Source organism: Trachurus trachurus, assembly GCF_905171665.1.
Source record: "Trachurus trachurus genome assembly, chromosome: 2".
NCBI lineage: Eukaryota > Metazoa > Chordata > Actinopteri > Carangiformes > Carangidae > Trachurus > Trachurus trachurus.
The window spans coordinates 3,514,517-3,529,718 of NC_139914.1; the positions used below are offsets into that span (position 1 = coordinate 3,514,517).

At 42.2% G+C, this 15,202-nt stretch overlaps 1 protein-coding gene across 3 annotated transcripts in view; it reads left to right on the forward strand.

Moving 5' to 3' along the window:
- Nucleotides 1-3,376: 3,376 nt before the first annotated feature.
- Nucleotides 3,377-15,202, forward strand: part of nbeal1 (neurobeachin-like 1) — a 53,399-nt gene continuing 41,573 nt past the window's right edge. For 2 of the 3 annotated variants that reach the window (XM_083990840.1, XM_083990838.1), the window contains exons 1-3: nucleotides 3,377-3,410; nucleotides 3,946-4,363; nucleotides 14,305-14,396. In XM_083990840.1, coding sequence (XP_083846966.1) covers nucleotides 4,313-4,363; nucleotides 14,305-14,396 — 143 coding nt within the window. In that variant the 5' untranslated portion in view covers nucleotides 3,377-3,410; nucleotides 3,946-4,312. Of the gene's footprint in view, nucleotides 3,411-3,583; nucleotides 3,817-3,945; nucleotides 4,364-14,304; nucleotides 14,397-15,202 lie in introns of those variants that run through there. The other variant, XM_083990839.1, reaches the window with a different exon arrangement.

Sequence of the window (15,202 nt, forward strand, 5' to 3'; positions counted from 1 at the left end):
GTCGGTGCAAGCTATTTTTAGAACAGCGGAGCAGAGCTGCGAGCTGCTCAGAGCTACGCTACGGAGGCTCATGGGATTTCTTGGTTTCCCTCATCAAACTCATCAAATACACAATCCAACAACTCCACAACGCTCTGGTGGACAAGTTGTGAGCTGCACATTCACCACGCTATGAGATAATAACACAACGTTACCAGACAGAGTTGTTTTAGAGGGAAATACAGAGACTGATGATGAAAAACTGCCCCCGACAGGAACGCGCATCAGCGGTTTTGCCTGAATTTACCCCTAAAACAACTCTGTCTGGTAACGTTGTGTTATTATCTCATAACGTGGTGAATGTGCAGGTCACAACTTGTCCACCAGAGCGTTGTGGAGTTGTTGGATTGTGTATTTGATGAGTTTGATGAGGGAAACCAAGAAATCCCATGAGCCTCCGTAGCGTAGCTCTGAGCAGCTCGCGGCTCTGCTCCGCCGCTCTAAAAATAGCTTGCACCGACAAATAGAGGTAACGAACCTACTGCTATGACTATAGGGATTATGGCAATGGGCCAATTTGCCAACATGTTGAACTATCCCTTTAATAGTAATGACATGTAAACAAGTATTGGCTCATAGCTTCTGTGAACATTCTTCAAATCCCCCAAATTATGTGAAATATGGCTCCAAACAGTACAACTACACCTCAGATTCATATGTGTATTGATCTTTATCCTTCAGTACCAGGTAAACCACATCCAGAATGCTTGGAAAACTGGCCACAATCAAATATGTGAATATACTTTTGCTGTATGTTTGAACATAATATGCACACAGTGTTCTTGTGTAGTGAGTTTAAAACGTGTTATTATGTTTCCCTATGAGCTGATAGGACAAGATGCAAACTGGGCTTTTTAAGTAATAGAACATACGTAGCGCTCCATGTAGAAACTATCATGTAGAAACTTTAGATGAAAACCTTCCCAGTCCTGATCATCAGTGATAACGCCAAAAGAAGAATATTTCTACTGTGCTCTGTGACCACTTATCCAACAATGCCTTTATGTTTCACTGAAACCTGCATTCTGAATATGGTGATCGATCTGTAACTGTGATTAAGTGTACTGTGTATAAGAACTGTGATTTGCAGTACTTATTGAATATGGTAGCTGTATAAGCCTGATATATACACACATATATTATAAATGATAACTTGATTTCTTAAACTACCGTCAGCTTTACACATGCTTTGGAGACACAACTCTTAAGTTTAGTAAGTGATGACACAAGAGAGGCCACAACTATGATTTAGTTTTATCATTTCTTCGATGTTGTAAATGTTGTGTTGACACTTGCATGTCTTTCAATGTGGGAGAAACCGGAGCACAGTGTCCTCAGCCTGGAGCAGTTGAGACGACGTGCAACTGTTGGTGGAGGCAGTAATGTGAGGAATGAGGAAGTCCTCGTCTTGCTGTGGTAAATCTACACTCAGAGCCAACACATTTATCAGGTGTTAACTGAGGAAAAGTTGTAATTTGAAGAATCTTCCATGCTCACTTCCTCCATTTTTGAGGGTCTTTGTAGATAGTGTTCTTGGAAAGTCAGGTGATTCAGACTGACTGGATTCCTCTGACGTATAAATGAACGATTTTAAACCCATATGGACACCAACGGCCTGTGGAGTCAGTGTCCAGACTCTCTTAGTCCTGGTCAGGTGACTCAGGCTTGTTTGTTGAGTATTTCAGATCATGTGCAACCAGGTGAATTACTTACATCCATCATATGAGATTCAGGTGTATGACTTTTAAGAAATAGAAAAGCATTTTACTTACAGTATCATGTGTAACAAGTATAGCCACTTTTGTCTGCTTTTATTGAGTCTTGCATGTGTTTAAGAAGCTGAGGGCCCAACACTTCTGTGACTAATGTGGTCACGATGTCGTTGCACATGGTGGACAGGACAGGAGGACACTGATGTTATCGGATTCCCAAATCATCCACTGCCTGGAGATAAACAAGAGGAGAAACGGGTGAGTAAAACAACATAAACTGTAAATAAATGTACATAATTTAGGTGTAGTTTAACTTCTTACTCTTAAGGTATACTGTAAAAACTCTTATGCTCTATACCTATATGCTCAAAATGTGATTGCAATCCTAATGTTATTATAGAGCAATCTATGAATAAGTCATTGTTTTTATTTCATTGTTTATAATTTGCTTCCATTAACACCTACAGTACAATTTGATGTTAGAACCGCATCTTAACAATGTAAACACAGCTGTGCAACATCCTGCGTCAAATCTCTATTATTCATTTTTTGCTGATCCGGTGACAAACAGCAAGTATCTGCTGCTCCACCAGGTGGAGACACAACATTAAACAAACTGGTACAGCTTTGCGACCAGGCCCACCCAGCCCTTAGCAACCATGAAGGTCCACATCGACAACGTAAAGGAGGAAAAACTGTCGCAAAGACAAAGCGTATTATGATAGATATTAAAAGTCACATTTCCATGCAATTAAACATTTTTTTAATGGAATAACGTACAAACAAAAGGTAAATACTTCATTGCAGTTTAAGCCTGAAAATGTTCGCTTAGTTGGTCATGTTTTTGTGCCAGTCTCTGCAGTGTGTTGTGCATCCGGTTCATCTACCAAATTAAAAGTTCTCTTGCACACATGTCTCGCACACATCCACCAGCAATTACAATACAGCTAAGGAAATGATGAAAAGTAATATTTCAAAACTGTTATGTGAATACAGTACATAAAAAGTATATTGCTGCTCTTGAAAATGTCAGTCTGTGTCATGGTGAGCATATATTTTCTTACATTGCAAAATTAAAGTGTTTTGTGCTGTACACCCCTATTGAGAGATAAGGTAAAATCACTTTCCCCCAAGATCATGCACTGTATAATAATAATAATAATGATAATAATAAAAGTGTAGTCCAAGGTGCTTCACAGGGTAAAAGAGAAAAAATAAATACAATAATGGTACAGTAAGGCAATAGAGACAAGATAAAAGCATACAATAGAATAAAATTATTGAATGAAAAAAACAACTAAAAAAACTAAAAAATACAATTTTTACCATAATATGAGTAATTAATTGAAAGCAAGAGTATAAAAATAGGCCTTCAAGTGCTTCTTGAAGCTAACAATAATTATTATGTGTTCTCATATAAAATACATTCAGAATTGAATTAAATTAAATGTAATAAAATTTAAAATCGGAACACATAACATTTATTATGCAGTTTTTTTTTTAACATGCTCCCACTCACTTTCAGAGTGTGAGCTCTTATTTTGAAATAACTCCAAACGCACTTCAACAGGAAGTTGCCTTTGCCTGCAACTTCACGCATTTACTCACAACAACTGTGGAGACGGCGTCAGTGTGACAGTCGGTCATTTCGTTACACAGGTGAGAGCTTCGCAATTTCTCGACGGTTTCAATACAGTTTATCGGGCAACAGTAATAACACTTTTATTATCATGATACCAGGGAGGGGAAGGGGACCTCTGGAGGCGGGGGGGCTTTGAGGGACAAGGCGTTTGTGTCACATGAGGTGGTGTTGGAGGAGGAGGCTAAAAAAAAGAAAAAAAGAAAAAAAAAAACAGAAATAGGTTTTTTGACAGCTAGCATTTAGCTAGCTTGGCCAGGTAAGGTCGGCTGGTACAGTAACAGTCTCTGTGCAGCTGTCATGGGACGAGCAGCGTATTTATGAAGCGGTCGACTCGACATCATTAACGCTGTGTGTTTCATCGTGTAGTTCAACCAGCTGGGCAGCTCAAAGTGCAGCACAGGGAGCAACGTTTTTCCTGAAAAGGTGTTTTTTGTGTGTGTTATTGTTGCTGTAGCTTCGCCATTTGTTCCACCGTGACCAAACATCCGCCTCCTCCTGCATGAAATCTAATGTGTGACTGTCTCTGTGTGTGTGTTGTGTTATCATTGATAGCGCAGAGCCGAGGCTGCCTGCCGGGAAAACCTCCAAGAAGAGTCCGAGGAGTGAGCGCACAGGCCCGGCTGCTGCTGCAAGTCCTCCCCGGGACTGGACAGCCTCTCCTCTGCCATGGAATAATCTTTTTTTTTTTTTAATTATTGGGAAAGTTTCTGCCACAACACGTCTACCATCGCCCTTTCATTTTATTTCATCTGGGAGAAGGAGTGTCACAGTCATGATGATGATGATGATGATGATGATGATGATGCTGATGAGTCCTGAAGCCAAGAAGCAGAGGTTTAGCTCCTGACTGACTGAAGAAAACAAACCATGAAGCAGCCAGGGAAGTGACCTCGGTGGTGGACACAACTGGTCTGGCACCATGGCATCCAACGAGAGACTGTATGAAGTCTGGATGCTCTACTACACAAAGGTAAACCACGCACACACACACTCAGACACACACACACTCAGTCACTGAAGGAGATGTCAGAGGGTGAAGTAATGGACAGTGTGATGGCATTTCCTCCCCGGGAAAGAGGTTATTCTCTCTTGGCATTTATGTTTTTGGATGTCTAGTGTTACTGTCTGCTTTAATAACAGACTGAGCCAGTGCTGAGTAAAATTTAAAGGGCATTTCAAATAAATCCTGCACTGACTGACTGGCAACTTAAAACCAGCATGACATTGTTTTTTATCAGTATAAAGCATAGGCTACTTTTTTCTTTTTTTTTCATTTCATGCCTTCATAATGTATTTTTAGCAGCTTACACCTTTACGCAGATCTTGAAGGATTTACTGTGGAGCTCATAAATGAATAATAAAGTCACAGAGGACACATTGTGAAGTAAATTAGTGAGGCTGCGGTCAGGGAGTCAATACCATCCCTATTACATTAGCAACAGTAAGAGGTTCAACACACATAGGGATGCTGTGGGAGTGGGAATGGTGCAGCACGTTTGCAGATGAATGAGCGATACTCCAGCGCAGACGGACAAGCAGCCCTTGAGTCAGCTGTTGGCTAGATTTAATTCACTCAGCGATACGGCATGTGTGCGCATCCTGGCGTCCAATCAAAACGGCCCCCACTGCCTGAGCCGCTCCTCACGTGAGCCTGGCTGCAGTCACAGTAATCCCTCACAATAACAACACGCACACACACATAGATCACACAACAAGCTGTGCTTCTCTAAAGTTTTTACGATATGACATCAAATAATCCTCACAAGTAGAATATCTAATCCCATTGGTGTGTGTGTGTGTGTGTGTTTGGGGGCTTCCTACTAGTATTAGAGGTATTCAAACCTGCTGCTGCCTGCCTGCACACACTTGTCACAGTCACTTGTGAAAATGCCAACATTTGCTGCAAGCATACACACTGCATTTGCTCTTCTAACCAGGAGTGTGTGTTTGCATTGAATGACCAAGCATCAAACTGCAACGGAGGATCATTTCATTTCATTCTGGCCCCAAGCCAAGGTGCACAGAGAGGTTTTTTTTATTCTCTAGTCTGCACAAAGAGTCAAGAAGCATTTGAATATATATATATATATATATGTGTGTAGCTGTCTGTCTGTCTCTCTCAGAGCAGCTGAAATGTCAGGCATGGCCGGCGGCAGCGTGTCTTTATGTGTTTGAATGAGAAGGGTTGCCTGGATGTTTAGGCTGTGAGGAGAGCCTGGCACAAATCAGAAGAGGAAATGCTTCTGTGTCCCACCGTAAGGGGTTAATTGTTCCACAAACAGTCTCAGTCTCATTGATTTCTTTCTTCAGTGTGCGTGTGAAAGGAAATAATTGCAGTTTGGAGTTGGAGTATTTTCTTTTATTTGCAGTCTATCAGCTGCTGGAGTTGTGTTTTGAGCTCTGATTCACCATTTCAGATTATTTAATGTGTTTAAAAAGGATTACCCAGGTTTCATATTCGCAATGTTAGTAGCTGTTAGTAGTCTCCAATCAAATTTGCAACTTTAAGTAGGTTTAAGACTAAAAACGGACCAATAGATATTTAAACATGACCATATAATTCAGTTGGTCTGACCAGGGAAGCATTTACTTCCTTCTTCTGTTCATCCTGATACAGTATCTCCCTCCTGTGCTGCTGTTTAATGATTGACAACAATAGAGACATCGCCACCTTTCATGTGAGGAGTGTGACACTTGAACTCTTCCCTCAGGAGGAGTCGTTCAGATGACGACTGTTGACTGTGTCAGCGACAGCGTGTACATTACATTACAAGCTGCCCTGAGCGGCCGCAGGGAGAAAACCAGCTCCTCCTGTTTTGTCTTTGTATTAAAACAGACACATGATGCTTGTTAGGATTCATTGTTTCTGAAAACGTTTCAAGCCAGAAGTGGCAGCTGTTCACATATTGATGATGAGGTCAGAAATCGTTGTGCGAGCAGCTGTGGGATCTGAATGAGTGTTGTAGTAGTCGGTGCATGAGAAATAACTGCTTTAAAACGTTGATTTATCCCGGTTACTGTTTTGATTTATGCACAAATGTACGTTTTCTATTTGACGTTAAAGGGATAGTTCACTCAAAATTCAAATTTCACTCATTATCTACTCACCCTCATGTCGACTAAGGGCTGGGAGAAGTTTCAGAGTCCTCCGTGCCTTCTCGGAGTTACAGCGGGGCTTCGTGCAGCACTGCATGTCCATATAATGGTTGTGAATGGTGCTCACTTTTCTTCGTCCAAAAAGACACACCAAAAAACATCCAAATACCTCCATACTGCTCGTCTGTAATGTCCCTCTTGTATTGAAGCCCCAACATGAGAAATTGTTCCGAAAAAAATTAAATAAGTCTGTATTTCAAGCTTGTTTGTAGCGGAAGCTCCCAGTGTCTCAGTTCACTGCTCTTCCTAGTCTAATAAAATATAGACTTATTTAATTTTTTTCAGAAATTTGAATTTTGGGTTAACTATCCCTTTAAGCAGTAAGCCTGGTGGTATTTTGTTCTTTGTTATTGTCAACAAGTCCTGTGAACATGCCTCCGTATTTCCTGACTTCCCCGATAATATAAACTTTGGTTTAAAGAATGTCTCACGTATTTATCAAGCAGCCGCGGTCACTGTCGTCTTTATCAAACATTGGAAACAGGAGGAGACAGTGTGTGCTTCTCTGGGACTATTTTCAGCCATGCATTAATACACATTCGGTGTGCTCGGATAAATGAGTATTAATGACACAGGACAGTGTGTGTGACATTAATTCACTTACTACAGTGCCTGTGCTTTCTATATAATGGAAGAACACAGCAGACGGTGCAGCAGTGTAGCTCACTAATGTGTTTTTAATACTTTTTGTACAACAATGGGCTCAGTGTGGCACACAGGAATAATATATATCAGGCTTTGCATGTATGGCATATGCAGTGTTTGACAGTGGGATCTGTTCATTGTTTATGTCTGTGGACATTAAGAAAACAGCAGAATTATCCTTAAAGATGGGAGTAAAAACCAAGTGTCAAGTAAAAATGATATTTCCAGCAAGTAGTCACACCTTCCTATAGTTTGTATTACACTTTAAACAGCAGTGAACAACACTTCTAACAAATTAAAAACAAGGTTAACTGTATTTATATGGTCAAGTCAACTGAGTCATGATCTGTATGTAAACAGAAGAGAAGCCTCTCTTCCAGCAGCAGCAGCTACACTGCTAACATACTGCATATGGATGTGTTTATGTCAGTACCTTTTGTAAACACAGCATTAAAGTTGGTTTAAATATTGAGAAATGCACTAAATCCTGACTTTACATATGGAATAATATTTCAAAATCTTCTTTGTATTTGTGATAATACCTTTAATTTACTTATTATATCATATAACAGTGAAAGGGTTTGGTGCTTGGTGCATTTTCATATTAATTTGGATTCTGTGTGTTCATGTATGAAGCACTCGGTGGGTTTATAATGTATAATTTGGACTATAATTATCAGAGTCAGTGGTTGCAGAGCTTGACTCCAGAGTCGTAGAGGGCTGAGAGGTCACAGACGACTAAGACCGTTACGTAACCAGCGATCCTCTTAGCTGCCTGTCATTGGTGTGTGTGTGTGTGTGTGCCAGAGGAGAGCGTTGTCCTCGAGCAGACGGAGCCGCTGGCTGCCGCTGGCATGCAGCAGCAGCAGCAGCAGCAGCAGCAGCAGCAGCAACACAACACCGCAGCTGCAGCGTCTCTCCTCTTCTCAGCAGTACATTACCCAGAAGGACTTGTCAGAGAAAGTGGAAAAGGGTTTAGCAGACTTGTGAATGATGCCAGTTCCTCTCTTCCAGCCTTTGTCCGCTGCAGCAGAAAAGCCCTTTTTTAATTCCCACAAACCACAGGGAACATGCCTCGACAGACAAGGGCATCATCATGTCAGACCTCAGCGGCTTCAAAGCCGGGGCCGGTATCTTTAATTCTAGAGGAGGAGCCCTCACTCCCTTTTTTAATTGTCAACAAACCGGGGCGTTCTGCAGAAACACCAGGCTGTCTGATGTCACTCCACCCCACCCTGCCTGCCTGCCCGATGAGTGGCTTTTTGACTGAATGGGGAGAAAACCAGGGTAATTTGCATAAACCCCCCGCACTTACGTACTGAAGTCATAGTTTAGTGAGAGGATTGGAGGAAGACGGAAGGAAAACGGAGAGAGAGAGGGGGATAAAACTGAACAGTCAAGCTGGAAGTGATGGAGGAGGAGAAAGTGCTGCAGTTTTCACATATTTGCCCAAGTAGATTACTCAGGTCTGTTTTCCGGCTTTGCTGCCTGTTTGCTTGTTACAGTCTAATCTCTGTTCACACACATACACACACACACACATACACACACACACACACATATATACACGTGTGTGTGTGTGTGTGTGTGTGTACACCAGCCACACAGTGACATAAGCTCGCACACTCAGGCTTTTGTTGATGCCCTGGTATGCAAAGTTTGTTCCCTCGGGCTACAGCTTTCTCTCTCTCTCTCTGTGCTTCCCTCTTGCTTCTCGTTCTCCTCTGTGCTATGAATATCTCTGGAATAACACTGATGTCACCGACGCCGGCCGGGTATCAGACATGCTTCGTTTGGCTTTAACCCCTCCCACCGGCGTCTATAAATACACGCCCCGGCCGCTGACGTCATGCCCCGGCCCGGCGGCGTTGTCACCGACCGATTGGCGGTGACGTCGAGGGGCAGAGACCTCAGAGTGACCACAGTCGTCTTTTAAACTCTACAGGGAGTGGAGCTGTTTTAAACATTGTGGTTTCAGTGACTCCACGCCACTTCCACCAGTCCAGGTCACCCACAGCCACCCAAACCAAACAGTCCGCCAACCAACCGGGCGGCTGACCGCGCCTGTCTGGAGGGGAGGAGCTCTTTGCGTAGCTGCAGCTTCAGCAGCACTGCATTAGAGAATATAGCAGCTCATAATAGATAAATGATATCTAATTATTTTTCTTTTTAAAAGCATCAACGCTACTTTGAATTTGTTGGAAGTACCACAAAGGTTTTGGTTTTTTACTCAATAACGACATAGTTAACCCCGTGGTTTTGAATGTTTTTGTCATTCTTGTTTTTATAAGAGTAATAATTCTTGTCTTTATTGTGTGTGTTGAAAACTTGGCGGCGGACTTTGGTATCATGTGGTTTTTGTTTAGCCTCGTGTTCAAGCTCTTGTGTTTTCTCTGACTTTATTCTGACGTAGTTCAATTTGCTGTCGATTATTCTCCCTCTACAGGCAGTTAATATAAGTTTTCATGAGTGGTTAAAGCATTCTCTGTTCTGTTATTATCTCATAGCGTTGTTGGGTTGTGTATTTGATGAGTTTGATGAGGGAAACCAAGAAATCCCATGAGCCTCCGTAGCGTAGCTCTGAGCAGCTCACGGCTCTGCTCCGCCGTTCTAAAAACAGCTTGCACCGACAAATAAAGATAACAAACCTACTGCTATGACTATAGGGATTATGGCAATGGGCAAGTTTGCCAAAATGTTGAACTAACTATCCCTTTAAAGCACTCTTTAATCAGACAATGACCCTGACCAATAAGCACACATATTTTAATCTAACAGTACATATCTGGTCACATTGTTTAGTTCATCATCTCCCTATTAACTGTTATTTTTATCAGCTGCTATGATGCATGATGCAGCGTCAGCCTGGAGGATATGGTATCACCTAATCACCGAGCGGAGACGGAGACGGATGTGCTGCTTACACATATCTCAGTGTTTTCTCAGAGCTCGGCGTCTCCCATATCAGAATGAATGAGAGCTGCTCGTCCAGGCAGAGACATTGATTCTTGATCAGCACTTGGACTCGGGGAGGCCCGGCCAGCACGCATTAGGAGGATGAAGTTTATCGATCTGTGTTGCTGCTTGCTGCTCGACCTTGTCAGCTTCACAGAGGTCGGCTCAAACAGATCTTTAGGGAAGCGATGAGATGTCGGAGCTTGGCGAACGGGGCCTCAAACAATCATAACGGACGTACACAGAAGGAGGCATGTGATCCTCTCGTGGGAATTGTTTTGATACACATCGTTCGTATCGGGACACAAGATGATTGTGTGAGAGCCGGGACAGGGTGACTGTTGTTGTTGTGTGAGGAGGATTCCTCGAGTACTCGACCCCAGTACTTGAGTAAGAGTACTCCAAAAGTACATGCTTTTAACTTTATTTAAAGTAAAAGTAAGAGTAAATTTCTTATTCTTCACATCAATGAATTACTATAATTTTTTCTAAATGAATTTAAGGAGCTTTTAACTCTTGTTTCTGAGAATGAACTCTTTGAAAGCAGCTGCACTGATGTGCTGCTTTTAGGGGTTAGGGTTTCCTTCTTTGACAAACACAGCTTGTGTCCAATAGGATTTTAGAAAAAAAAAGAGCAGACCTGAAAGTAACGAGTAGGCTACTTTTCAGCCTTCCTAGAAATTAGTCGAGTAAAAGTAAAAATATTTATCTTGGAAATGTATTCAAGTAAGAGTAATAAGTACCAAAGAAATCTAATACTCAAGTAAATGTACTCCGTTACTGTCCACCACTACTACTCGTACATCCAGATCGTTACGTCGGGGCCGGTGATGGATGAAGGCCGAGGATAACCCGGGCCGTGGCGAGCAGCAGGGTGTGTCTCTCTCTGTCTGCCACAGTCCAAACCCTCAATGGGCATCTGTGCTCCCAGGCTGCTGCCTAAAAGAGGACATTCTTTCAAACACACACACACACACACACACACACACGTAGTCATTTTGCCACTGCTGCCATTATACAGCGAGCCTCCTCATTTGAGCGTGAAGCTGCTGGCTTAAATCATTATCCAGTTTCCTGGCAGTAACATCCACATGTTTGGTATATTGACTGTAAATTGACTCAAAGCCTGAGTTAAAGAACAGCTGTCGCAGCGGTCGCCATAAATATTGATTATTGTTCTTTTGTTCTCATTGATTCATCCTGCGATGGTTAAGACGGGAGGAAAAGGAGCGCACTAAGGCGACGTGCCATGCCCTCCCAACAGGACATATTATTCACACGTGGCTGCTGCTTATTCCACTCAGATGTCTCTCTCTCTCTCTCTCTCTCTCTCTCAGTCTTTTCTTCCTCCTCTGACACACACACACACACACACACACACATACACAAAACAGCCCAGCGTCTCAAGATTGCTGCGATGACTTCACAAGGAACTGCAGACTGGAGCGCTGCTGGCTTCCTGCTTCGTTCTGGCTGATTCCCACTCTGACACGCAGACAGAAGCAGTCAGACTCTAAACTCCTCTCGCACTTCTTTAGCCAGATGGCACCGCTATCCTGAGAAAACCTCTTCTTTTTAAAATTTTTATATATACTCGTTGTGTTTTTCCTTCTGTTTCAAACACTAATCTCCTTGACAGTGGGATCTGTTCATTGTTTAGGCAGGAAGCAGGAAAGTCTTTTGGGGTTTTTTTGGATCGTCTTTTGCCCCCAGATCACGTGTCAATCCTTGTTTGTCTGAATCGGGCATCATGGGATATTGTCTGTCAGGTGTAGTGAAGCCATAGCAACAGGGATGGAAAAAACGTTGTGTTAAAGCCCAGATAGGCCCTTTTAAAAACACACTGTGAAGACGAGCGCTATATTTAGGCTTTTATTGCATTTTGTTCGCATTCTCCATGAGTTTTAATATTTCCATCCATCAGCTGCGGTGTCACGGCTGATGGATTGGTCTCAGTCAGTTTTAGGGCAGCCATGTTGGATGGATTGCATGACATTTATTACAGGCATTAATTTTCCAAGGAGAGTAAATCCTAAGGGTTTTAACAGCAGCTCCACGAGAGAGGATGCCTCTAAATTATTATCTCAATTACTGCCCCTCCAAAACCCAAGCTGCTCACACACACACACAATACATGTATGCTACTAAATGCACAACAATATAATGACTGGTGTTATGGTAATCTGCCCCGGTCACCTCTTCAGCCCTCCTTGACCCAGATCGCTCACTCGTCCCCTCCAGATGGCGTGAGGGGGGAGTGAATATGAATACTCCTCTATGATGATGAGTTCATGATTCTCACTTAGGTTGGTGCTGTAAAGTCAAAACTATTAGTTGTTTAGCATCAGTTCATAGACAGAAATGTAATTTTCAACTATTCCAATAAATGATTTATTAAGAGGAACTATGTAAGTCTGGTCGCTGTTTCACTAACCCTCATCCTGGCCATGTGCATTTGTTTCCAACAAAGCTGGCGATAAATCAGTCAATAGAACAGCGCATAACGTCATATATCATATACGATGTTGTTACTAGGGGTGTGCCAAAAAATCAATTCACATAAGAATCACAATTCTCATTTAATACGATTCAGAATCGATATACGTAAAATGTCCCAAAATCGATGTAAAAAAATTAAACAATGAAACAAATTCTAAGGAAAATCTATTTCCTTAGAATTTAAAAGGCAGCTGTTTAACTGCACTATTGTTTTTAAAATAAAGAGGCACTTTTAATGTTGTTACTTAAGTAATATGTGATATTGCTTTAATGCAACAGTTTCAACAATTCCATCTAAGCATGGATAAATGTTTAAAACTCAATAAATGTGAAAAAGACACTTTAGTCATTCTGTCTTGCAAAGCAGACTGGAGTAGATCATGAGGATCCTTTGCACACCGACAGACTGAAGCAGAAATCATTAGGAATCAAATCCTTTTGAATCGAAAATCAATTTTAAATCGAATCGTAGCCCCAAAACTCAGAATCGAATCGTATCGTGAGATAGTAAAAGATTCCCACCCCTAGATGTTACGACGTGTATATTTGTGTGGTCGTATCTGTCATAAACAAGAAATTACGAGTTACGGGGTGCTGTGTGTCACGGTGCCGCAGAGACGAGCGCTGGGACAGCAGGCCGGCGGTGCTGATCTTGCAAAGTTGGTTTTCAGCCAAGAGAAGCTACATTGAAGGCAGAGAGCCTCCATTCTCCCTCTAACAAGTTACATGTCATTTATCAAACCATCACAAAGCTGTTTAATAAAGGTAAAGATATAGCATAGTTCCTCTTTAAAGAAAAACAAACAATAAATGTGCATACATTTCCTTAGTCAAGTGTTAACAAGTGTGTTCATTGTCAGTTATATAAATAATGATGGTAATAAAAACTTCATCTACACCATTTGTGTTTTTAATGAGATGTTTAAGAGCTAAAGCCTCCCAGTGCCGTTAAATAACAGTTAATGATTATTATTATAAGCTGCAGCTCTTTCTGGTTGAACGGTGTTATCATTTTGCAGTGTGTGTGTTTGTGTGTGAGTGTGAGGGTTTGTTCCTGTGGGCTTTAAAGGAGCTCCACTGTGACCTATAACAGGCCGGTCGGTCGTCCTCTGTGGCGTTGTGTGAGGTTGCCGTCGTCCTGTTCAACTCTGGGCATTGTTCCAGGAATTTAGGAAATGTGGATCAGCCGGCCGCGAGAATGCAGCCAGGCCTGTTTTCCACCTCCAACAGGTGCATGCTTTAGCTCCCACTCCTTAAAAAGATAAGATACCCCTCCCCCCCTACACACACTATACACTGAAGACACCCCTGCTCTCATGTGACTTGGCAGCAGCTTCATGAACAACTATATCCCAGGTTTTTAATGGTGTTTAAATCCCTCATGCAATGAAAATGTATAAATTATTTCACATTCATTCTCACTCTCTGTGTGAAAAGGTTGTGGTGGTGTATTGTTTTTCCGGGTGTGGAGCTCACAGAGGAACTCACTTCAACACATTCATACAATGAATTCAATTAAATTACAGACGTGGCCTGTCAGCGAGCAGCCATTTCTGTATTTTAACTGACAGCTTTTGTTACTGTAGCAAAGGCAGCTGAGCTAACCGTTTCTCTCCTGTGTCTGCTTCTCCTTCTTTCTCTCTTTTGATTTCTCAGAGGGATCCAGACTACTTGAAGCTATGGCTGGAGATTTTCATCAGCGCCTATGAGCGATGCCTGGATGTGGACTTTGAAAAGCCACCTTCAAGGTAACTTACGACAAAATGTGATTAATTTAAAGGGATACGCCAACATTTTTTTTACGTGTCTTGCCTCACTCCCGAGAGAGCAGCAGATAGACACCATCCTTTCGACTGTGCGTGCAGTAACAAGGGAGATAGAGCCGTATCGCCCGTAATTAGCTCAGCTCAAACACTGGAAGTGTATGGGTAGTGTTAGCCTGCCTCCACCTAAAGTCATCAGAGAAACTCTTCAGCAACTCTAAACGGAAACCGGCGGGCCGATCTTCGTCTCAGAGCTGACAAAACTCTCCGGTAAGGCATCTTGAGCGGTCAAATGCCGGTAACAGGACGAGATCGGTCAAAACAGAGGGTTCAAGCAAAGACGGTTTATTTTGTTTCAAGCTAGCTACATCGAGGGTAGGTTAGCTTCCTATTTCAAAGTAAAAGCACTTATGTATATAAAGGGCAATGGGTGTTTTATTTTGTGAAAGTAACCGGAAGGGCGTTGGTCACAACGGCTAGCTTGAGTAACGCCGAATTCGTCCAAACAAAATTGTAATTGTATTGTTATTTAGACAAAGTAACACACTGCTGATCTAAACGGCTACTTTCTCGCCTAAAAATGTTTGAAATGTTGATAAAGTGATATATTTACAGAGTTTAGAGCTAAAATGAAATCAGCTTCTCACTGCTGATTTCGGCTCGGGTAGGAGGCAGGCTAACACTACCTATACACTTCCAGCATTTGAGCTAAGCTAATTACGGGCGATACGGCTCTATCTCCATGGTTACTGCACACACAGTCGAAAGGATGGTGTCTATCTGCTGGTCAT